At 50.0% G+C, this 23,758-nt stretch overlaps 1 protein-coding gene across 3 annotated transcripts in view; it reads right to left on the bottom strand.

Annotated features, from left to right (window-relative positions):
• The window catches only part of LOC137570549 (phospholipid scramblase 2-like), a 154,966-nt gene that overhangs the window by 45,049 nt on the left and 86,159 nt on the right, over nucleotides 1–23,758 (bottom strand). For 2 of the 3 annotated variants that reach the window (XM_068279245.1, XM_068279244.1), the window contains exons 2-3: nucleotides 21,283–21,315; nucleotides 8,119–8,226 (exon numbers count right to left, since the gene is read on the bottom strand). In XM_068279245.1, coding sequence (XP_068135346.1) covers nucleotides 8,119–8,226; nucleotides 21,283–21,295 — 121 coding nt within the window. In that variant the 5' untranslated portion in view covers nucleotides 21,296–21,315. The remainder of the gene's footprint in view (nucleotides 1–8,118; nucleotides 8,227–21,282; nucleotides 21,316–23,758) is intronic. The other variant, XM_068279246.1, reaches the window with a different exon arrangement.

The raw sequence follows: 23,758 nt of genomic DNA, 5'->3' as shown, positions 1-23,758 counted from the left end.
TACCCTTTGACGTCAAGGACGTCGGTGACGTCATCTTGCCCATCGCCATGGCGACGGGGGAAGCCCTCCAGGAGATCCCGTTCTTTGGGGCTGGGGGGATGCCGCTGAGCAGCGGCTATCATGTAGCGAGACCTTGTCTCGCTACATGATATAAAAAAAAAAAAAAAAATTAAACAAAAACGGCTGTGCTGCCCCCTGGCGGATTCTAATAAACCGCCAGGAGGGTTAATCTGTATTTCTGTAGTCTGTGAGTTTATTTAGTGCCGCAGGCTTCACTGCTAGTCTACTACTGTGTAATAGTTACTTCACAGGCCACTAGGCCAGGCCAGCATCTGTTGTGATCTGTGACTGTCATCTGCCCGACCCTATTGATTGCGTCCGTGTGTGACAGACTTTTATTTGTCACTGTCTGTCAGTGTCACACAAGTTAGTTATTGACTACTACACTACTACTAGGGATTATAGCTAGTTGTTGCCTAATAGTATATCTACATACTACTGTGTACTTAATTTGTACTGCTGTAGTCTGTGAGTTTATTTAGTGCCGCAGGCTTCACTACTACTCTACTACTGTGTAATAGTTACTTCACAGGCCAGTGGCCACTAGGCCAGGCCAACATCTGTTGTGATCTGTGACTGTCATCTGCCCGACCCTATTGATTGCGTCCATGTGTGACAGACTTTTATTTGTCACTGTCTGTCACACAAGTTTGTTATCGACTACTGTAGACTACACTACTGTTAGTAGTGTACTACTACTACTATTAAAAAAAACAAAAAAAAAATATTTTTTTTGTCACCATCAACCCAGACTCTTTATTAAAATTTACATCCTTTCCCACCCTTTATATATATATTTTTTTTGTTTTTCTGATTGTATTTCTATATTTGCACAATGACTGGCAGAGGTAGAGGGCAAAGCACCACCAAGAGAGGCAGCGCTATTGCTGCAGCGACTGGCAGCACCAGCAGGTCTGTGACTGGTCCGCCGCCAGCTACTGACCGCAGAGTTGCGGAGGAGGGAGGAGAGGCGCAACAGCAGCGTGTTGCGCCCATCTTTGCCCCGGGTCGTCGCCCTCGGCCCATTGCGGAGAGTCAGGCACAGGATGTCATGGAAATGATGGCGGAGCAGCAAGCCACCGTTTCCAGCCAGACCTCCAGCGCCAGCAAGACCAGTGCCACCACCACCAGCACTCCGGTCCGCAGCAGGCCTCCACCACCGCTTCAGGTCACGTCGACCCCAGCAACCAGCCTGCCCTCACTGAGCTGGCTCTTCACCTCAGGGACCACGAGCGTTTTGAGGGATATTGTGGAGCAGTTTGAGGAGGAGATGATGGGGGCATGCAAGGAGGAGGAGGAGGAGGAGGAGTTTGAGGTGGAAGAGTTTGTTGTTGGAGCTGAGGAGGTGGAGGGGCGTGATGCAGGGGATGTTGGGGCAGAGGAGTTGGTTGAGGCAGGCTCAGAGGAGATGTTTGGGGATGATGATGATGAGGTGCTGGACCGTCGCTATGTGCCACCACCACAGTTGGGTGAAGGCAGCTCGTCATCTGAGGAGGAGGTGTCTCTGGCGTAGAGACGCGGCAGCAGCATGGCGGCCAGCACAGGGCGTAGAAGGCAGGAGCCACAGCCTGCTGCTTCAGCCGCTACCACCACCCGCAGCAAAGCTCCTCCAAGCAAAGGGAAAAAGACACAGCCCTCCAAAGGCAAAAAACCTCCCCAGCACTCAAGCTTGAAGGGCAAGTTGAAATCCCCAGTCTGGCGGTACTTCACTGGGTACTTCCCCACTGGCGGTACTTCACTTTATGACGACAAGACCCGTGCCATTTGCCACAGTTGCAGTAACAGCCTGAGCAGAGGTCGCGATCTCAACAAGTTGGGTACCTCGTGCCTGCAGACCCACTTGGAGACCAAACATTTTCAGGACTACAGTGAGTTTCTGAAGCTGAAGGACAGTGGCGCAGGCAGTGGTCAGAGGCAGACAGCCACTGCACAGACTTCAGCAGCAGCATCCCACCCTCCAGCTCATCTAGAATCAGTAGCAGAAGAACAGAAACTCACTTCTCCCCCCCCCCCCCCTCCGGGCAGCCAGTCCTCAGTGGCCTCATCTGCTCCCTCCACAGTCGCCTTCTCATCCTCCCGTGCAGGCAAACGCCGCCAGACCCTGCTCATTGAGTCCTTTCCCGGTGTGACCAAGGTTCCGCCTCCCACCAACAGGCGCATCTGGGTGCTGAACGGGTTGCTTGGCCGGGCCATGTGCTCCCAGCTCCTGCCATACTCCTTTGTGCAGGAGGGGAGTGACATGCGAATGCTCCTGCAGTATGGGATCCTGGAGTGGCAAATTCCAAGCCGCCACTATTTTTCCCACACGGCGATCCCAACACTGCACCGCTTTGCTATGGCGAACGTGGGCCGCTCACTCGATCACGCCGCGAGTGATCCACGTCACCATGGATTCATGGAGCAGCTGTTTTGTCCTTCACGGCCCACTGGGTCAGCTTGGTGGAATGCGCCAGCAAGGAAGCAGCAGGTCCATCCTCGGGCGCAGCAGCACCAGTAGTCCACTATGTGGTGCCACCACGCGGGATCGGGGAGAAGCAGCAGCTCCCGTTGCCAAGCGACCCCGCCTCAACAGCAGCGTGAAGGCCCGCCATTGCCAAGCGCTGCTGGAGATGGAACCAACATCCCTCTGCCAGTGGGTGCCCGTTGTTTGTCTGCTGGACAGGGTACTGTGTGATTTGATGGATTTGGGAGAGGAGGCCCTGAACCAGCTGGAACAGCAGCCGCCTGAGCAGTCCACTTTTGGGCAGGAATTTGAGTTGTTGGAGGAGGATGAGGAGGAGTTGGAGGTGCTGGATGTTGCTGTGGAGGGGAAACAGCGGAGCGCAGCTGCAGTGGTGTGAGGGTGGAGAGAGGAGGAAGAGGCTCGGGGGCCAGAGGAGGAGGACAGCGTTGTGGCCACTGACCCTGATGTCTCTGCTGGATGGACCACCCTGTTCCCCATGGCAGCGCACATGCTGCGGTGCCTGCACACAGACCCCAGGGTTAAGCAGATGCAAGCTCGGGAGGACACCTGCATCAGCATGGTCCTGGACCCATGGCTGAGGGGGAAGGTGGCTCAGATCCTGCCTGCTGGAGACCGTGAGCAGCGAACAAGGGAGTTGCAGGAGATCCTTGTTCGGTGATTGGAGGAAGCCTTCCCCCAGCCATCCACCCCCTCTGTCCCTGTCCAGCCAGCACAGCAGCCGGTGCCTGCAGTCAGCAGCAGCATCAGGTGCCCAGGAGACCTGCTGTCCTTGACAAAGGCACTCTACATGACGGTAGAGCAGCCGAGAGAGGAGGTGCGTGCAGCAGCATCCTCCTCACAAAGTCACAGCCAGCGCCTGACCCGGATGGTGACCGACTACATGGGGTCCTTAAGTGGGCTTGACACCGGCAGCGAGGAGCCTGTGGACCCCTTGTAGTACTGGGTAGAGCGCTTGCATATCTGGAGTGAGCTGGCGCAGTACGCCCTGGAAGTTCTATCTTGCCCCCCTTCCAGTGTGCTGTCCGAGAGGTGCTTCAGTGCGGCCTGTGGCGTGGTCACCGAGAAGCGCTCTCGTCTGTCCCCAGAGTCCGTGGACAGACTCACATTCCTGAAGATTAACCAGGCCTGGATTGAAGGCACGTTCCAGGCCCCTGTTGTCGGCGACGGGAGGACATGAGGTGCCTGGGAATTATTGTTTGACATCAACCTTCAGTCCCCTGCTAATTTGGCCTGGTTTTTCTTTAGGTGCTGTGGTACCATGGCCTGTTACATTGCCTGCTGCCACACATCACTCCTCCTGCTGCTGCTGTATTTAACCTTCTGCTGTCTGTGTTCCCACCGCCAAGGTCCACAGAGTCATGCGCCACTAGCTATTATGCCACTACAATAGCTATATACTGTTGTAGAAAAAAAAAATTCTGAGGTGTCGGGTGTAACGAGCGGCGGGCTCCAGCGGCATGACCGCCGCCGCTATCCCCGCCGCACACACTGTCAGGACGCCACGCGCAGGTCTCTCTGTCGCGCACAGGCTCAGGGCTACACGCGCGCGTGCCTGGCGGCAGGACCTTTATCTTCTGAGGAGACGGGTCAGCTGATCCTGCGATCAGCTGACTCCAGACAGCCAATCATACACTGACCTTGGTTCCAGCCCCCTGGGCGGGCTGGCTGAACATGCCTTGTGCATTTAAGCATAGAGAGGTCAGTTTCTCAGGGTCTGCTGTTGCGAATACTTCGTGTTAGCGCTCAGACCTTTGATAGCTATAATTATAACTGAATATTATTGTTGATATATTGTGTATGACCCTCTGATCGTATTTCTGACTCCGATTTCTGCCTCCTGATTCTGTACTTAGCTATCTGATCTGTTGCCGATTTCCTGCCTGTACCTTTGACTCTGATTTGTGCCTCCTGATTCTGTACCTTATCTGTCCGACCCATTGCCGACCTCAGCTTCCTCATTGACTATGATTAGCCTTACGATTTTGTACTGCTGCTGACCGATCCTTACCGACTTCGCCTGTACGACCATTCTATTAGTGATAGTCCCTACAGCCAGGGGGCTATCACATAGGAGTACTCCTGTATACTGTGCATTAATCACCTGTGATCACACTCTTATTAAAGTACTGACTGTGTTAGTGAGCCTTCCGCTGATCTTCTATCAGAAAGATACTGATTACTTTTGCCAATATATATCTGAATTAGTGGTGATACTGCAGATCACCACTTAATCAGATATTTGTGCTCTCGCTGACACCTTGTTACATAACAGTAGACCAAGATGTCTATGGATGCTCTGTGTACACAAGTCGAGGCCTTAACCGCAGCCGTGAACGCTTTGACTACCACGGTCAATACGCAACAAGGACAAATTAATCAATTGTCTGAAGCTGTGCGTTTACTCCAGGCCCCGACATTACCAGGGAAATCCCCTCCAGTGGTTGAACCTAGAATGCCTCTCCCAGAGAAATTTTCTGGTCACAAGTCTGATTTCAGCAATTTTAGGAATCGCTGTCTATCATACTTTGAGATGCGACCTATATCGTCAGGTTCTGAGAGCCAGAGGGTGACCTTCATTAAGACCCTGCTATCAGGGGACTCGCAGACTTGGGCTTACAGTCTGCCAGGGGGCCATGAGGCACTATCCTCGGTACAGGAATTTTTGAAATCTATGGCCATAATTTACGATGACCCTGATGTCGCGGTCACCGCAGAACGGAAGTTAAAGACTCTCCGGCAGGGTCATAACTCGGTAGAGACCTATGCCGCAGAGTTTAGGAGGTGGGCAGTCTCAGCTAGATGGGGACAATTTGTGCTTTTGGATTGTTTCCTGACTGGGCTTTCTGATGCTGTGTCGGACATGTTGAGTCACCCTGAGCCCAAAACAGTGGATGAAGCGATCTCTTTGGCAGTGAAAATTGATCGCCGAATTCGCTACCAGAAACAGAGTAGAGTCAGGGTCTCTACTAGAACCTTTCCTGTTTCTGTCCCTTCTCCTGTTCCTCAAGACGAACCGATGCAGATTGGTCACTCAAAACTGTCTGAGGTAGAAAAGACCAGGAGAAGGAAAGAGGGGCTGTGCTTGTACTGCGCTGAGAAAGGGCATCTGGTGCAAAACTGTCCTAAGAAGGCGGAAACCTCCTCCGCCTAGGTGTAGCTAGAGGTACTACCCTAGGCGAGCCAGTTATACCTCTATCTGACAAGAGATTATTGTTGCCATGTTCTATAACTTGGGGAAAGCAGAACTTTGCTACCAAAGCATTTATAGACTCAGGCTTGGCCGCTAATTTTATTGATTCAGGGTTTGTTCAAAAATGGGGGATCCCTATCTTATCCTTGGATAGACAGATTGTTGTCACGGCAGTGGACGACTCCCCTTTACAGGACAGGCACCTCCTCTCACAGACTTCCGCTCTTCCCTGCACAGTGGGGGTGTTACACAAGGAGGAGATTCAATTTTACGTTTTGAAAATGGCCACTTCTACTGTAATTCTCGGTATGCCTTGGTTACGCAAGCACTCTCCTCAGATTGACTGGAGCTCAGGCCAATTGTTAAGCTGGTCTCCTTATTGTCATCATCACTGTTTAGAGAGAGTTGCAGTCTGTGCCACCAAGATATACGTAGAGGGTGTGCCACCTCAGTTTGCAGATTTCGCTGAAGTCTTTTGCCCTAAATCTGCAGATAAACTACCTCCACATCTGAGTTTTGATTGTCCGTCAGAATAGTCTCCACGCAAAACTCGAGAAATTTATTTTTGAAGTGACTGAGGTACCCTTTCTTGGGTACATTATTTCCACTTCTGGGCTGATCATGGACCCAGAAAAGGTCTCTAAAGTACTGGAATGGCCTCAGCCTGTAGGACTGAAGGCACTCCAGAGATTTCTTGGTTTCGCCAATTATTATAGAAAATGTATTAAAGGATTTTCTTCTGTTGTGTCACCTCTCACTGATCTCACTAAGAAAGGGGCAGACACCTGTAATTGGTCTAAGGAGGCTCTAGATGCTTTTTCTTTCTTAAAAAAACTGTTCTGCTCCGCTCCTATTTTCGTCATGTGGATGTCAGTTGTCCATTCATTGTGGAGGTGGACGCATCCGAAATAGGAGTAGGAGCAGTGTTGTCTCAACACTCTGGGTACCAAGGTCGTTTACATCCTTGCGCTTTCTTTTCTCGCAAGTTCTCTCTGGCGGAAAATAATTATGATATCGGGAACAGAGAGTTGTTGGCCATTAAGTTGGCTTTCGAAGAGTGGCGGCACTAGCTGGAGGGGGCTGAACATGTCATCACTGTATATACTGACCATAAGAACCTGGAGTACATTCCGACTTGTAATTACATATAAGCCAGGGAACAAGAATGTCAAAGCTGACGCCCTATCCAGGTCATCTGGGTTGAAAACTGTGCTGTCCCAATTTTGTATTGGACACAATGTGGGCTTCACGACTGCTGTCTGGAACCTCCTGCTCTTTGCTTGGTCTTTATTACAGCCATGGTACCAACGCTAGGTACCATGGCCGTTACATTGCCTGCTGCCACAAGTCACTCCTCCTCCTCCTGCTGCTGCTGCTGCATTTAACCACCTGCTGTCTGTGTTCCCACCGCCAGGGTCCACAGAATTATGCGCTGCTGCCATGCGCCACTAGCTATTACGCCACTACAATAGCTATATTTTCTTGTAAACAAAATATTCTGAGGTGTCTGGGTTGAAAACTGTGCTGTACCAGTTGTGTATTGGACACAATGTGGGCTTCACGACTGCTGTCCGGAACCTCCTGCTGTTGGTGTTTATTTACAGCCATGGTACCAACGCTAGGTACCATGGCCCGTTACATGCCTGCTGCCACACATCACTCCTCCTCCTGCTGCAGTATTTAACCTCCTGCTGTCTGTGTTCCCACTGCCAGGGTCCACAGAATTCTGCGCTGCTGCCAAATGTCACTCCTCCTCCTGCTGCTGTATTTAACCTCCTGCTGTCTGTGTTCCCACCGCCAGGGTCCACAGAATTATGCGCTGCTGCCATGCGCCACTAGCTATTACGCCACTACAATAGCTATATTTTCTTGTAAAAAAAAAAAATCAGAGGTGTCTGGGTTGAAAACTGTGCTGTCCCAGTTGTGTTTTGGACACAATGTGGGCTGCATGACTGCTGACCGGAACCTCCTGCTGTTGGTGTTTATTTACAGCCGTGGTATTAACGCTAGGTACCATGGCCCGTTACATTACCTGCTGCCACACGTCACTCCTCCTCCTCCTGCTGCTGCTGTATTTAACCTCCTGCTGTCTGTGTTGCCACTGCCAGGGTACACAGAATTATGCACTGCTGCCCTGCGCCACTAGCTATTACGCCACAAATTTAGCTATGCTGTTGAATAAAAAAAATTACAACAGTTGAATTCTGTAAGGGGAAAAACATTGTTGGGTACAAGAGGAAGAATATGAACACACACCAAAAAAAAAGGATGGTGGAGGAGGAGGAGGAGAAGGAGGAGGAGGAGAAGAAGAACTAAGTCAGTGGAAAATTATTTTTTTTGCTTCTCACAAAGTGTCATTTTCCACTAACTTGTGACAAAAAAATAAAATGTTCTATGAACTCACCATAGCCCTCATGGAATACCTTGGGGTGTCTTCTTTCCAAAATGGGGTCACTTGTGGGGTTCTTACACTGCCCTGGCATTTTAGGGGCCCTAAACCGTGAGGAGTTGTCTGGAAAAAAAAAAGTAAAATTGACCTGTGAAATCCTACGCATTGGACTTTGGGCCCCTTTGCACAGCTAGGCTGCAAAAAAGTGTCACACATGTGGTATCGCCGTACTCAGGAGAAGTAGTATAATGTATTTTTGGGGGTCTTTACACACATACCCATGCTGGGTGTGAGAAATATCTCTGTAACTGACAACTTTTTCATTTATTTTTTTTACACGAAATTGTCCATTTCCACAGATATTTCTACCACCTAGCATGGGTATGTGTAAAAATAAACCCCAAAACACATTATGCTACTTCTTCTGAGTACGTAGATACCACATGTGTGACACTTTTTTGCAGCCTAGGTGCGCTAAGGGGCCAAACGTCCTATGAGTACCTTTAGGATTTTACAGGTCATTTTAAGGCATTTGGTTTCTAGACTACTCCTCATGGTTTAGGGCCCCTAAAATGCCAGGGCAGCATAGGAACCCCACAAGTGACCCCATTTTGGAAAGAAGACACCCCAAGGTATTCTGTGAGGGGTATGGTGAGTTCATAGAAGGTTTTACTTTTCGTCACAAGTTACTGGAAATAGATTTTCTTTTTGTTTTTTCTCAGAAAGTGTCATTTTCCACTAACTTGTGACAAAAAATAAAATCTTCTATGAACTCACCATACCCATCATGGAATACCTTGGGGTGTCTTCTTTCCAAAATGGGTCACTTGTGGGGTTCCTATACTGCCCTGGCATTTTAGGGGCCCTAAACCGTGAGGAGTAGTTTGGAAACCAAATAACTAAAATTGACCTGTGAAATCCTAAAGTTACTCATTGGACTTTGGGTCCCTTTGCACAGCTAGGCTGCAAAAAAGTGTCACACGTGTGTTATCGATGTACTCAGGAAAAGTAGTATAATGTGTTTTGGGGTGTATTTTCTTTTACACTAAATTGTCATCTACAGAGATATTTCTCCCACCCAGCATGGGTATGTGTGGAAAGACACCCCAAAACACATTATACTACTACTCCTGAGAATGGCAATACCACATATGTGACACTTTTTTGCAGGCTAGCTGCGCAAAGTTGCCCAAAGTCCAATGAGCACCTTTAGGCTTTACAGGGGTGCTCACAATTTAGGCTCCACCAAACAATGCCAGGACAGTAAAAACACCCCAGAAATGACCCCATTTTGGAAAGAAGAGACCGCAAGGTATTCCACAAGGGGCATAGTGAGTTCATATAAAATTTTATTTTTTGTCACAAGTTAGCAGAAAATGACACTTTGTGAGAAAAAAAAAATTAAAAAATCCATTTCTGATAACCTGTGACAAAAAAATAAAATCTTCTATGAACTCACCATGTCCTTCAGCGAATACCTTGGGGTGTCTTCTTTCCAAAATGGGGTCACTTGTGGGGGTCTGTCCTGGCATTTTAGCGTCTCCGCAATCATTACATGTATGGCCAGTATTAGGAGTTTCTGCTATACTCCTCATATTGGGCATACGGGTGATGCCCCTTTCTTTTCCCATAAAAGGAAAAATGAACAGCAAAGATTCTCGCATTCGCATTGATCAATGTGGATGAAAAAATAGCTGCCGAAATATGTGAAATAAAGAGCGGGGGCATGGCGTTTGCCAGGACATAGGAGCACAGTCCACAAAATGTTCCAAACCCACTTTGCTTTTATGCCCTGGCAAACCCGATTAATCCATTCACATCGAACGATGTGGATGAAAAAACCTTTGCCAGTTTTGATACAAAGTGCTTGCCAAAGCATAGGAACTCCAACACCGCCCCTCAGCTCAGCTCATATGCCTTGGCAAACGTATCTTACTGCGGAGGAGAAATCTCGTCCTGCAGCGCTGCATGCATTGACTTGTGTGCAATCTGACAAACGTGCAATGCTTCTGTCAGGATGCACCATCAGTGCTGCAGCTGGTTGGTCGATCAGTCATTCGCTCGGTTCACCTGGAAGGGTAAAGGATGGAAAAGGAGAGAGGGAGAGAAAAAAAAAACATAAAAAAAAAAAAAAAAAACAAGCAAGCAGCAACGCAAGAAATTCATTAACATTAACTTTCATAAACCTTTTTAACCAAACAATAACATTTGGAACTTTTAACTTTTTTGCTTACCTGTTTTTTTTTTTTGTTTGTTTGGTTCTTTTTTTACTTACCTTCCGAGGACAAATTTCTCCTTCCCCATGGGACAGTGTGGAAAGCGCAAATTGCAGAGATATGGTGAAATACACTATGCACTTTGTCCCGAGTGGAAGGAGAGGTTTCTGGCAGCCCTGTGTATTTGGGTCTCTCCAAAGCTGATGTGTGGTTTCACACTGCATATTGGCGTATCTGGTGGGTCTCGCTCGCCGCACCTCATCGCCAAAAACAGACCTTCAGGGAATACTGCGTTAGTACATGGTACTCCCTGTCTGGCCAAGTAATCTTTGCGTCGCCATCCGGCGCGCAGTAGCGTAGGCATGCACTAGCGTTAAGTCACACACTTCCAGCGTAGTGGAGACTGCAAAGTGGGACTTTCGTTAGGCAATTTGCCACAACACATATCGCCAGTGTGAACGAGCCTTGAGAGACCTTTGTGTGCCTATTCTGTCTCGCGTTCCCTACTCTCATAGCGTACCTGCTCATGGTAGTTCTCGAAACACTCCCCTATGCATAGGGCAGGCTGGTGAGGACAGTAGGAACAATAAAAAGTGGTGTCACGCCTTATTCCAGGGCTGCTGCAGACATGACAACGCTTTCTTGGGGAACGGTGAGATGGGGTACCTGGAAAGACATACGGGTAGTGTCTTTCATGTAGCCGGCTAACTTCATTTTGGGGTTGGGCCACGGCTCCTCCTGGATACAGGAGTTCCGAAACAATCTCTTCCTGAAATTTAAGGAAGGATCTGTAATGATTGGTTCTAGCAATGACAGAGTTCTGATTATGAGGTGATCTGCAGTATCACCTATAATACAGATATATACCTGATTATATGGTGATCTGCAGAATCACCAATAATACAGATATACAATACAGATGATAGCGTAACTATTTTATTGCACTGAGTGTAGTGATTGGTGCAACAGTGTATACTGACAGTCTTGGCAGTACCTTACCAGAGGAGCTGGTAGGCACTGTCAGTACAGCACCTCTCACCAGAGGCGAGGGCTCCCTGGTAAGAGTAGAATAGTCAGAGAGATCGGTTCGGCAACAGACAGACAGATTCAGTACAGAATCGACAGGCAGAATCGGAACGGTATTCAGGCAGAGGTTGGCAACTTAAAGTCAGATGGGCATAGGTACAGATTCAGGAGACAAAGGCTGAGTTGGCAACAGGATCAGATAGGCTGAAGTACAGAATCACTAAGAATAAGAGAGGTCAGATCTAGCCGGAGTCATACACAGATAATACAATTTAGGTACAATTTAAGCTATCAAGCAGATCCTAAGCTTAGTGTGAATTCCCAGCTCCTGCCGGTTCTAACACACTAGGGAACTGAATAAGGTCTGAGCGCTAACACAAAGTATTCACGACAGCAGACAATTTGCAAGTGAAGCCGAGAGGCTTAAGAAGCAGAGGAGACCTTCCAGGCACGCCCATCAGCCTCAGCCAATCAGAAGAGGCCGGCGTGCTTCCTGACGTCAGCCGACCAACTGGTCAGCTGACGCGCCTCCTCCTGGCATAAAGCTCCTGACGTTGAGCGCGCGCACGCGCTAGTGTGCCCCTGAGATTCGTAGAGACACGCGTCCCTGGCGTACTAGACGCCTGGGACGCAGAAAACCTGGCAGGCAGGGATCCAGCAATGCCCGCGGTGGCCCCGCTATCCCCCGCAGTCGACAAGCGATGACCACCCATGCCTGTCCTCGGCATACTAGACGCCCGAGGCACAGGAAGGCTGGCAGGCAGGGTACCAGACGTGGCTGCGGTGGTACTGCTATCCACCGCAGCTGATGTTTCATTATTCATTACAGGATCTTTTAGTTCTCCCAGCCATACTGTAGAGAACAAAACGGTTGTAAATTGCCAACTGAATCAAATAAACAGACACTTTCTTATACCAGTGTCTGGTTCTGCGGGAAACCAAATAGGGAGCCAACATCTGGTCGTTGAAGTCCACCCCTCCCATGTTAAGGTTATATTCGTGGACGGCGAGGGGTTTTTCAACAACCTCAGTTGCTCGTTGAATTTGGACTGTCGTGTCTGCGTGAATGGTGGACAGAAGGTAAATGTCCCTCTTGTCCTTCCATTTCACCGCGAGCAGGTTTTCATTACACAAGGCAGCCCTCTCCCCCCCCAGTGCAAGTTGGGTACTAGTGAGCCGTTGGGGGAAGCCCCGGTGACTAGGCCGCATGGTGCAACAGCAGCAAATTCCGAGTAGCTGTAAATGGTGATAGAAGGCCATGCTTGTGTAGTAATTGTCCACTTAAAGATGATACCCCTTCTGGAACAAGGGTGACACCAAGTCCCAAACAATCTTGCCACTACTCCCCAGGTAGTCAGGGCATCCGACCGGCTCCAATTTTGAGTCTTTTCCCTCATAGACCCTAAAACGATATGTATAGCCTGCAGCCCTGTCACAGAGCTTATACAGCTTGACCCCATACCGGCCGCACTTGCTTGGGATGTACTGCTTAATGCCAAGGCGCTCGGTAAAATGTACAAGGGACTCGTCTATGCAGATGTTCTGTTCAGGGGTGTAAGCATCTGCAAATTTGGATGACAGGTGGTCTAAGAGGGGCTGAATTTTGTGGAGCTGGTCATGACAGGTTGTATTGTCATTGAAGTGCAGGAAGCGCAGGATGTCCTCAAAACGTGCCCTGGACATGGCAGCAGAGTACATGGGCATGTGATGTATTGGGTGCATAGACCAATAGGACCGCAATACATTTTCTTTTAGCGAGACCCATGTTGAGGAGAAGGCCCAAAAAAATTTTAAATTCGGAAACTGTGACTGGTTTCCACCGAAACAGCGGGGCATGGAAGCTGCTCGGATTGGCGGTGATAAATTGTGTGGCCTTACTGTTGGTCTCTGCCACAACTAAGTCGTAGAGATCCTCGGTGAAGATCAGATGAAAAGCATCTAGGGCCGATCCTAGATGATCTGCCTCCACCTGGACTCCAGACTGGGCAGTGAAAGGGGGCACTATGGGTGCGGCGGAACCAGGGGGATGCCAATCGGGATTTGCCAGCACCTCTGGGAGTGTAGGGGTTCTACGGGCCCGTGTTCCTGGTGGCTGCGACCGGGGTCTTACTGCATGTGCCACCGAACCAGTATCAACTGCCATGCTGGTGCTCGCCACTTCACCAGGGTCTACGGCAGTACTGGTTCCAAGTCCAGGATGTGCTGCGCTGCTGGAGCATGCCTCACCATGAAAACCTGGATCAGCGCTAGCATCACTCTGCTGCCCTTGAGGTTGATCCTGGTATGCCTGGTGCTAGCAGGGACCCCAACCTCATCATCGCTATTGGTCAGAGAGCCACTGTCCTCTACAGGTTTGTTATCTGACCCGGATGATTCGTCGGACGAGGCTTCCCAATCGCACTCACCCCACTGGGCCAGAATCTCGGCGGTCTCTTCAGCGGAATACCCCTTTTTTGCCATGGTGGACTGCTAAATTTAGGGGGTATTCCTCTGAGACTACCCAGGAAAGAGAGCACACCTACCTAGCAAAAAGGAATGCTTGTGAACTAAAAAGCTGCGGTCGCTCAGTTTTGATAAAAAAAAAAAATCAAAACTCATCTTTAGAGTGCCGCAGCTATTGTGTTGTGTTTCTGCAGTAATCAGAAAAAAACATTTCTGTCACTGCGGTGGGGGGTAGGGGTGGGGGGGGGGGGTGGTATGGGGGGCTGAATGCAAGTGCGGGCGAACGATCAGGCCTGATCGGGCAAACACTGCGTTTTTAGCAGAGCCTACTCTAAGGTGATCCTAATGTACTTGTATAGATCTGACTGCGATCAGTACTGATCACTTATAGATACTATATAGTGACAATGCTGTTTAGCGACAGTGATGACGCTAATCAGTGACTAATTAGTGACTGCGGTGTAGTGGGCTGGGCACTAACTACCTAACAAAGGGGCCAAGCTAACTCACTGGCCTGTTTTTAGATCACTAAGATAGTGACAAGGGGGGTGTGATCAGATACAATCTGAGGCAATCAGATAGCAATTGAAATCAAATGCAATCAGAAGCAATCAAATGCAATTACAAACAGACAGAGGTCAATCAGAGCCAATCAAGAGGCCGATGAGATGCCAGTCAGAATAAAAACAGGCAATCGGATGTCAATCACAGTGCAGTTGTCAGATGCCAACCAATGTAAACAGCAATTGAAATCACAGGGCAATCACAGATGATCAAAAACCAATCACAATGCAATGCAATCAATCAGATGTCAAAAAACAGTGCACAGACAATAGATGTCACTCACATCTCGATCAGAGCAAGGGCCAGGCGACCAGATGTCACTCAGACCTCAGTCAGACATCTGTCTGGGCAGTGAGGGGGGCAGTGGGGGGGGGGGATAAGCGGCGATCGGGTGGGGGATTGAGCAGGATCAGCATGCCAGATTCACTATCAGGGCTGCCGTCCTCTCTGGTGGTGGTCCGGGAACGCTGTGACCACCAGAGGAGGTGGCAGCCAGTATAATACACGTTGTTTACATTACAATGTGTATTATACATTTGGATAGGTTCGTTTGAAACATCGCAGCCCGCCGCTGCTGCTAAGTGGCCGGCAGGCTGATGACGGAGGGGGGCCGCAAAGCGTGCCGGGTGATGCGCGCGCATGCAATTGCCGGCAAAACATCGCTCCAGGACCGGACGCCAATTGGTGTTAGGCGGTCCTGGGGCTGCTGCCGTGACCACACCCATTGGCGTGGGGCGGTCTTTAAGTAGTTGAGTAACAGTGGGGGACACCAGTCCCAACACTAGATTACTGACAGAGAGTTGGTCCCGAGCAGGTGAATGTGGTATTATGTATTTGGACCACTTGAGTTTTCATTGTGCACTATGAATCTGATAGACCCAAAAGAGGCAGCACCACACAAAGGGCTCTATTCATAAAACATTTGCTGAAAAAAAAAATCTTGGAGGGAAAACACTGCATCGGTATTTTAGACTTTTGTGTGCTAATTCATAAAAAAGTTTATACTTGCGATGAAAGGTCGGGGAATTCCCGTACTAAACTAGCGGTGCTGCTGAGTTGTGACATTTTCTCTGTGCAGAGAAAGAGTTACTATAAAGAAGGAAGCCCCAGCTTCCCTATAGATGTGCATTTTTTTTTAAACTGCCACTGTCTGCCCTGAATCTGCGCTGAATCTGTCTATTAGTCTTTTTAAACAATCTATTTAATTGCCACAGCTTAGAAGAACTTCAAGAAATGTTACACATGCAGGCTTTCTGATGTGAAATTTATCTGAAAACAGGTACCCAAGGGGTTAAAAAACACAGCCTTAATATTCTAGGATGCCTTGTTTGCTCTGCTCTCACTGCAGCTGCCTGGGAGGTCTTTCTCCATTAGCTTGCTTGTTAACCGCATGCTTATCGCATTATCTAAACAGCCGGTATTCTCCGTTTCCATTCCTGCACTAATCTTTATGAATTGACATGTAGGAAGTCGCGTCAGAGGCTAGAGTGAGCCTGTATAACAGGAAGTCACGTCAGAGGCTAGAGAGAAACGCATCTGTGGAGCGAACGGAAGATCTGTATCTGCCGCCGCTGCCCCGCCGCCTGCATGCCATATAGACTATTTAATGCTGGAGGGAAGAGCGCAGAGGGGAGAGCCCGAGGTGAGGGAGGGGGGGCCTGTCCCCCCTCCCCACCGACCTGCCACCAAGCTCTCCCCTCATGCTGTGACCACTCCAGCACCCCAAAAACGGCCCTGAGCGGGCCGGGTGTGCCTAACCTAACCTGGGGGGAGCCACCTGTCACTCACAACCTAACTGGGGGTCCCTGTCACTCACAACCTAACTTGGGGATCCCTGTCACTCACTATCTAACCTGGGGGGTGCCTGCCACTCACTACCTAACCTGGGGGTCCCTGTCACTCACTACCTAACCTGGGGGTCCCTGTCACTCACAACCTAACCTGGGGGTCCCTGTCACTCACAACCTAACCTGGGGGTCCCTGTCACTCACAACCTAACCTGAGGGTCCCTGTCACTCACTACCTAACCTGGGGGGCGCCTGTCACTCACTACCTAACCTGGAAGGCGCCTGTCACTCACTACCTAACCTGGGGGTCCGTCACTCACCACCTAACCTGGGGGGCGCCTGTCACTCACTACCTAACCTGGGGGCACCTGTCACTAACTACCTAACCTGGGGGTCCCTGTCACTACCTAACCTGGGGGGTCCCTGTCACTCACTACCTAACCTGGGGGGCGCCTGTCACTCACTACCTAACCTGGGGGTCCGTCACTCACCACCTAACCTGGGGGGCGCCTGTCACTCACTACCTAACCTGGGGGCACCTGTCACTCACTACATAACCTGGGGGTCCCTGTCACTACCTAACCTGGGGGGTCCCTGTCACTCACTACCTAACCTGGGGGGCGCCTGTCACTCACTACCTAACCTGGGGGTCCGTCACTCACAACCTAACCTGGGGGGCGCCTGTCACTCTACCTAACCTTGGGGTCCCTGTCGCTCACTACCTAACCTGGGGGGCCCCTGTCACTCACAACCTAACCTGGGGGGCCCCTGTCACTCACAACCTAACCTGGGGGGCACCTGTCACTCGCTACCTAACCTGGGGGTCCCTGTCACTCACAACCTAACCTGGGGGGCGCCTGTCACTCACTACCTAACCTGGGGGTCCCTGTCACTCACTACCTAAACTGGGGGCTCCTGTCACTACCTGAACTGGGGGGCACCTGTCACTACTTACACTGGGGGGCTCCTGTCACTGCCTGAACTGGGGGGCTCTTGTCACTGCCTGAACTGGGGGGCTCCTGTCACTGCCTGAACTGGGGGGCTCCTGTCACTGCCTGAACTGGGGGGCTCCTGTCACTACCTAAACTATCCAGGCCAGCCAGCCCAGAATCACTGTCAAAAAGGCCACCGCATCACCACGACCAGTCAGGCCAGCATATACTTCAACCAGCCAAGAACAGCCCAGCATCACCGCCAGCCAGCCCGGGCCACAGCATCACTACCAGCCAACTCAGTCACAACATCACCGCCAACCCAGCCACAGCATCACCGCCAGCCAACCCAGCCACAGCATCACCGCCAGCCAACCCAGCCACAGCATCACCGCCAGCCAACCCAGCCACAGCATCACCGCCAGCCAACCCGGCCACAGCATCATCACCAGCCAACCCGGCCACAGCATCACCGCCAGCCAACCCGGCCACAGCATCACCGCCAGCCAACCCGGCCACAGCATGACCGCCAGCCAGGCCACAGCATCACTGCCAGCCAGGCCACAGCATCACTGCCAGCCAGGCCACAGCATCACTGCCAGGCCTTTCAGCCCACACATCATCCCCAATCCAGCCAACCTGAGGGTCCCTGACTCCCTGTCACTCACTACCTAACCTGGGGGGTGCCTGTCACTACCTAACCTGGGGGGTCCCTGTCACTCACTACCTACCAGGCCACAGCATCACTGCCAGGCCTTTCAGCCCACACATCATCCCCAATCCAGCCAACCTGAGGGTCCCTGTCACTCACTACCTAACCTGGGGGGCGCCTGTCACTCACTACCTAACCTGGGGGGCGCCTGTCACTCACTACCTAACCTGGGGGTCCGTCACTGGGGGTCCGTCACTCACTACCAGGCCACAGCATCACTGCCAGCCAGGCCACAGCATCACTGCCAGGCCTTTCAGCCCACACATCATCCCCAATCCAGCCAACCTGAGGGTCCCTGTCACTCACTACCTAACCTGGGGGGTGCCTGTCACTCACTACCTAACCTGGGGGTCCGTCACTCACAACCTAACCTGGGGGGCGCCTGTCACTCTACCTAACCTTGGGGTCCCTGTCACTCACTACCTAGCCTGGGGGGCCCCTGTCACTCACAACCTAACCTGGGAGGCACCTGTCACTCACTACCTAACCTGGGGGTCCCTGTCACTCACAACCTAACCTGGGGGGCGCCTGTCACTCACTACCTAACCTGGGGGTCCCTGTCACTCACTACCTAAACTGGGGGCTCCTGTCACTACCTGAACTGGGGGGCACCTGTCACTACTTACACTGGGGGGCTCCTGTCACTGCCTGAACTGGGGGGCTCTTGTCACTGCCTGAACTGGGGGGCTCCTGTCACTGCCTGAACTGGGGGGCATTTTTTTGCTATGGGGCCCAGTCATTTCTAGCTATGCCCCTGCAGTTAGGCCCCTTTTCCAAGAACTGTTTCTAGGCAGTGAAATGCCTCTCAAACTCTTACAACTGCTCACTGCTGCCTAGTAACTGCTTGTTGCTGCATGATAACTGCTTACTTCTGCCTGGTAACCGCTTGCTGAGCACACAGCTCAACAGTCCGTGGAAAGGAGGCCTCAAATGCCTCTAAAACTCAACTGCTCACTGCTGCCTGGTAACTGCCCACTGCTGCCTGGTAACTGCTTGCTGAGCACACAGCTCAACAGTTCGTGGAAAGCAGGCCTTAACCAAAGATTGCCTGCACACTGAATTGGCATTCAGCTTGCAAATAGACATTGCTTGCAGCAAATGTTTGATTCTAAGGCCTCTTTTCCACGAACTGTTGAGCTGTGTGCTCGGCAAGCAGTTACCAGGCAGCAGTGAGCAATTACCAGGCAGCAGCAAGCAGTTGTGAGAGTTTGAGAGGCATCTCACTGCCTGTAAACATTAGGCCTCTTTTCCACAAACTGTTTCTAGGCAGTTAAATGCCTCTCAAACTCTCACAACTGCTCACTGCTGCCTGGTAACTGCTTGTCACTGCCTGGTAACTGCTCACTGGTGCCTGGCAACTGCTTGCTGAGCACACAGCTCAACAGTTCGTGGAAAAGAGGCCTCAGTCAAATCTGCTGCATTTCCCTGCATATGCATTCCCTTCACCACCCTGGCTGCTTATACCCATAATAGAAAATGCAGACTTTTCTCCTGATACTGTCTTCTCTTTGTGTCAGCAGTATATGATACAATGTTCTACTCCCATAAACCTCAAATAAAAAGTCTCATATAGTGTAACAGTGTATTACTTTACTAGTAAGAAGGAGAAGAGTTTGCATTTCTACTACAGGTGTAAGGAGTCAGGGAGTTGAAGGATGGCCCTACAAACGGTCCCAACGTGTGGCTAGACACAATGGGGGTCTCAAAGGACAGAGAGTCTCACACAACTGGTGTGGCGGACATTGTTCTATCACTAGTGGCAGAATTGTATGCAGCTCATACAAGATTGAAAACTATTATGTGCAAAACAATAGTGTTCTTTGCGACTTTGTGTTGCGCTACATCTTGTGGGTCTATTGTTTTTATAGTATAGAGGAGCGAACCAATCGTACCAGCTGTAAACCGATAAACATCTGAGGTGGCAGTGCGTACTTGTGTGTAATTTTACTATGAATCTGAATCTGGTCTTTACCACGTCCGTAAATCTTTTTGCCAATTCACTTTTTGGTCATACATCCACGGAGGACTGAATATAATGGGGCATCAGTAAGAAAGCTGCACACCATTGTAGCCGCTCCCACAGTAATTTCTCATCCATGCTGCATCCTTTAACCACCCTGGCGTTCTATTAAGATTGCCAAGGTGGCTGCGCAGTATTTTTTGATTTTTTTAAATCATGTAGCTAGCCTAGCGCTAGCTACATGATTCCCCCCTCCCTGCCGAATCCCTCCCACCCTTCCGATCGCCGCCGGCGATCAAACTCACCAGGAAATCCTGTTCTGAATGACATCACAGGAAGTCCCGATCCACCCCTCAGCGCTGCCTGGCACTGATTGGCCAGGCTGCGCACGGGGTCTCGGGGGGGGGGCCTGTTACGCGGCGGGTAGCAGCGCATCGGCGGCGATCGTCACCAACACGCAGCTAGCAAAGTGCTAGCTGCATGTTTAAAAAAAAGAAGAAGATCAGCCCACCAGGGCCTGAGCGGTGCCCTGTGGCAGTTATGGACAAGCTGAGCTCGTCCATACCGCTAAGAAGGTTAACTAAGGATTGTCTACATACTGAATGGGCATTCAGCTTGCAAATACACATTGCTTGCAGCAAATGTATGATTCTGGGCCAAATTTTCTGCATATGAGATGCACTGGAAACAATCTTCATAAACTTTTTGAGCGGTCTTCCAACCCCCCCTAGCTCTAGTGGTGATTCACAGTGTGAATGAGTTTGCATTCATTATTCTGCTGCAACATTTTAAAGGTCATGTGGGCATAACCATAACATTTGTATTTATTTTTTCTTTGTTAAAGTGCCTCATTTCATTAATCTTGTACCATTTTACAATTTTGGTTGATTTTCACAGTATTTTAGGAGAGAGGGCTCTCAGGCTAGGTTCACAGTGGGACGTTATTGTCCTGCGTTATACAGTCATAACGCAGGTTACCCCACTGCAATGTTAAGCCCATGTGATGTTCACAGTGCCGCATTAAAGTCGTGTTGTAAATGTTGCGTTTATTGTAACACACTGCTGCAGTGCAGGAAAGTATACTTTTTATTGCCTGTATGCTCCACTGTATGCCACGGTAATGCAGCATGAATGCGTGTTACCACCTTTTATTGGTTTGCATTGTAATGCTGCTTTGCATCTTCAATGTTGCATCCCAATGCAATGCCCCACTGTGAACCTAGCCTCAATCTCAAACATGCAGCTGATTTGAAGTCATCTCAGGCAGAACACTTTATTCTCAGTTATATACGGACAATGGTACAGATTTCTCAAACCTAGTGCAAGCAGAACTGGTACAAAAGGGAAGCAGTTGCTCTTGCTCAGAATCCTTAACCTTAGAAGTCTGAGCTATGACAACATGAGTGCTGGCATGCAAGAATTTTCTAGCATTAAATTTCATTACGCTAATGCGAGTTTAAGGCTTAACTATCCATTATTTTAAGAGGTTTCACTTGTGACATATGATCGATTAAGTCTTGAAACATGAATAGCTTCTTACCTTTCACTTCCATGATGCCACAAACAAGTCAGTCTATAAAGGAAACAAAATAAAGAAAGCAGGTTTGTAAATCATCTCAGGGCAAGAAAATTATAACTCAAAACGTACTCCAATAGGCAGGGCCGGCCCTAGACTTTTTGCCGCCTGAGGCAAATTTTTAAAAAAACTGCCACCGCCCCCCCCCCCCCCCCCCGTGGGGGGGGGGCGGCGCTCTGGGGGGCCGCCGAGCTGGAGGGGTAGCTGGCAGGACGGGGGTATTGGGCCTAGCAGCGGCCCCTCCCTCGCCTGGGTCCCCCGATCTGCGCTCCCCTCCAGCCTTAAATAGAAGCAGCCGCTATGTGTAAGAGGCACGGGCGGGGAGGACACTCACCTCTTCCCAGCGTGCGCTCCACTGACGTCACTTCCTGCAGCGTTGCAGGAAGTGACGTCAGTGGAGCGCACGCTGGAACGAGGAAGAGGTGAGTCCTCCCCGCCCGTGCCTCTTACACATAGCGGCTGCTTCTATTTAAGGCTGGAGGGGAGCGGAGGACGGGGGACCCAGGCGAGGGAGGGGGGGGTCCGACCCCCCTCCCCGCCACTAGGTCCAATACCCCGTCCTGCCAGCTACCCCTCCAGCTCGGCGGCCGGCTCCCCGCACCCACGGACGGGCGGGTGCCGCCCCTGGAAATTTGCCGCCTGAGGCAAAAGTTTCACCCCGCCTTATGAGCGGGCCGGCCCTGCAAATAGGTCTTATTCATGTGGTAATGGTTTGGTTTATGTGGTAGAAATGTACTTAAAGAGGAACTGTAATAAGGAAAAAAAGATTCCTTAAAAAGCAGTATATAAGAGTGATCTAGGTTTATAGATTAGAAGAAGTGACTAAAAATGGCATAGGCAGTGTGGGAGGATCCCTGTTTACTTCTGGCAGGATTAGCAAGTTTTTTTTTCTTCACCCTGGCAGTTGAACACACGCCCACAGTGAAGGTTGTTACACCCTCCTCTCCCAACCTTTTTTTTTTTTTCTTCTAACTGACATTTGCAGAAGCCCAGGAAGTGTAATATGCACATGTGTAAAGTGAAGCAGACAGGGGTGAGCTGTAGATACTGAGTAGTGAATAGTAATGTTGTAGCTGAATAGAGTAGGAAAAAGAAGGTAGAAGTAATAGGGTAGTATGAAAAATGTAGTGCATGTGCAATTGATGTGATAGCTAATCTGATATTGTTTATACAGTATATGTAAAGCAATGGATGGATGGGTGTAACAATTTCAGTAAGGGTTGCAGAGTTAAGGTGCATACACACATCAGACTATAGTCTTTGGAAAATGAAAGATCACAGACCAATCTTACCACCCTTCATGTAGTATGAGAGCCATACTCTACACAGTCTATTCTATGGAGCTGAACTCCCCATCAGATAAAATCTTTGCAAGATGCTGCACACAAAGATGCCCGTACACACTCAAAAGATCATTATCTGCAAAAGATCTGTTCCTGCAAAAAATCCATTCCTGCAAAATGCATTCATAGTCTATGAGATCTGCAGATCCTCATACACACTTGGTTTAACAGACTTCATCTGCATATCTGGCAATCATCTGCAGATCTGAAAATCCATCCTGGTGGATCTGATCTGCAGATGATCTGCAGATGATTGTCTGTTAAACCAAGTGTGTATGAGGATCTGCAGATATCATAGACTATGAATGCATTTTGCAGGAATGGATTTTTTGCAGGAACAGATCTTTTGCAGATAATGATCTTTGAATGTGTACGGGCATCTTTGTGTGCAGCATCTTGCAAAGATTTTATCTGATGGGGAGTGCAGCTCCATAGAATAGACTGTGTAGGTATGGCTCTCATACTACATGGAAGGGGGTAAAATTGGTCTGTGATCTTTCATTTTCCAAAGACTTTTATCTCAAGTGTGTATGAAGCATTACCTGGGGCTTCCTCCAGCCCACCCCGCATCCTCCTGGCTCCTTTCCCGGCTCTGTTATTGTATGACTTCGGCCTGAAGTTGTCAGGGCCGCTTTGCCTATACACGTCATCACACCGGCCGGCGTGAGAGTGCTGTGCATACGCGGTACAATATAAGAGAACTGCGCATTCACAGGACTCATAGGCAAAGTGGGAAGCAGCCCTGGCAACTTCAGGCCGAAGTCGTACAATAACGGAGCCGCCAGCCGGGACCGGGAGAGGAGCCAGGAGGACACCGGGGGACCTTGCGGCCTATGGTGGGCTGGAGGAGGCCCCAGGTAGAGAAAATTTCATTTTTAATGACTGCTCAGGGTCCCTTTAATGGATGTTGTATTATGAGGAAAGGGAATAGAGGAGTAAGGCTCATTTCACAATGGAGCACATCCACACGCAACAAATACCGTTGTCCGTTCCATGTCCGCAGCGTCTATCACATCGGCCCGTTCGCCACAACCCGCCTGTCTCGCTGTCGCTGCTCAGTCCCTTCAACAGTCCTGTTGCTGAACCAATGAGAATTC

Source organism: Hyperolius riggenbachi, chromosome 4 (genome assembly GCF_040937935.1).
Source record: "Hyperolius riggenbachi isolate aHypRig1 chromosome 4, aHypRig1.pri, whole genome shotgun sequence".
NCBI classification, from domain to species: domain Eukaryota; kingdom Metazoa; phylum Chordata; class Amphibia; order Anura; family Hyperoliidae; genus Hyperolius; species Hyperolius riggenbachi.
The sequence above is the reverse complement of the archived record's forward strand: the minus strand, read 5'-3'. Positions and strand labels throughout refer to the sequence as shown.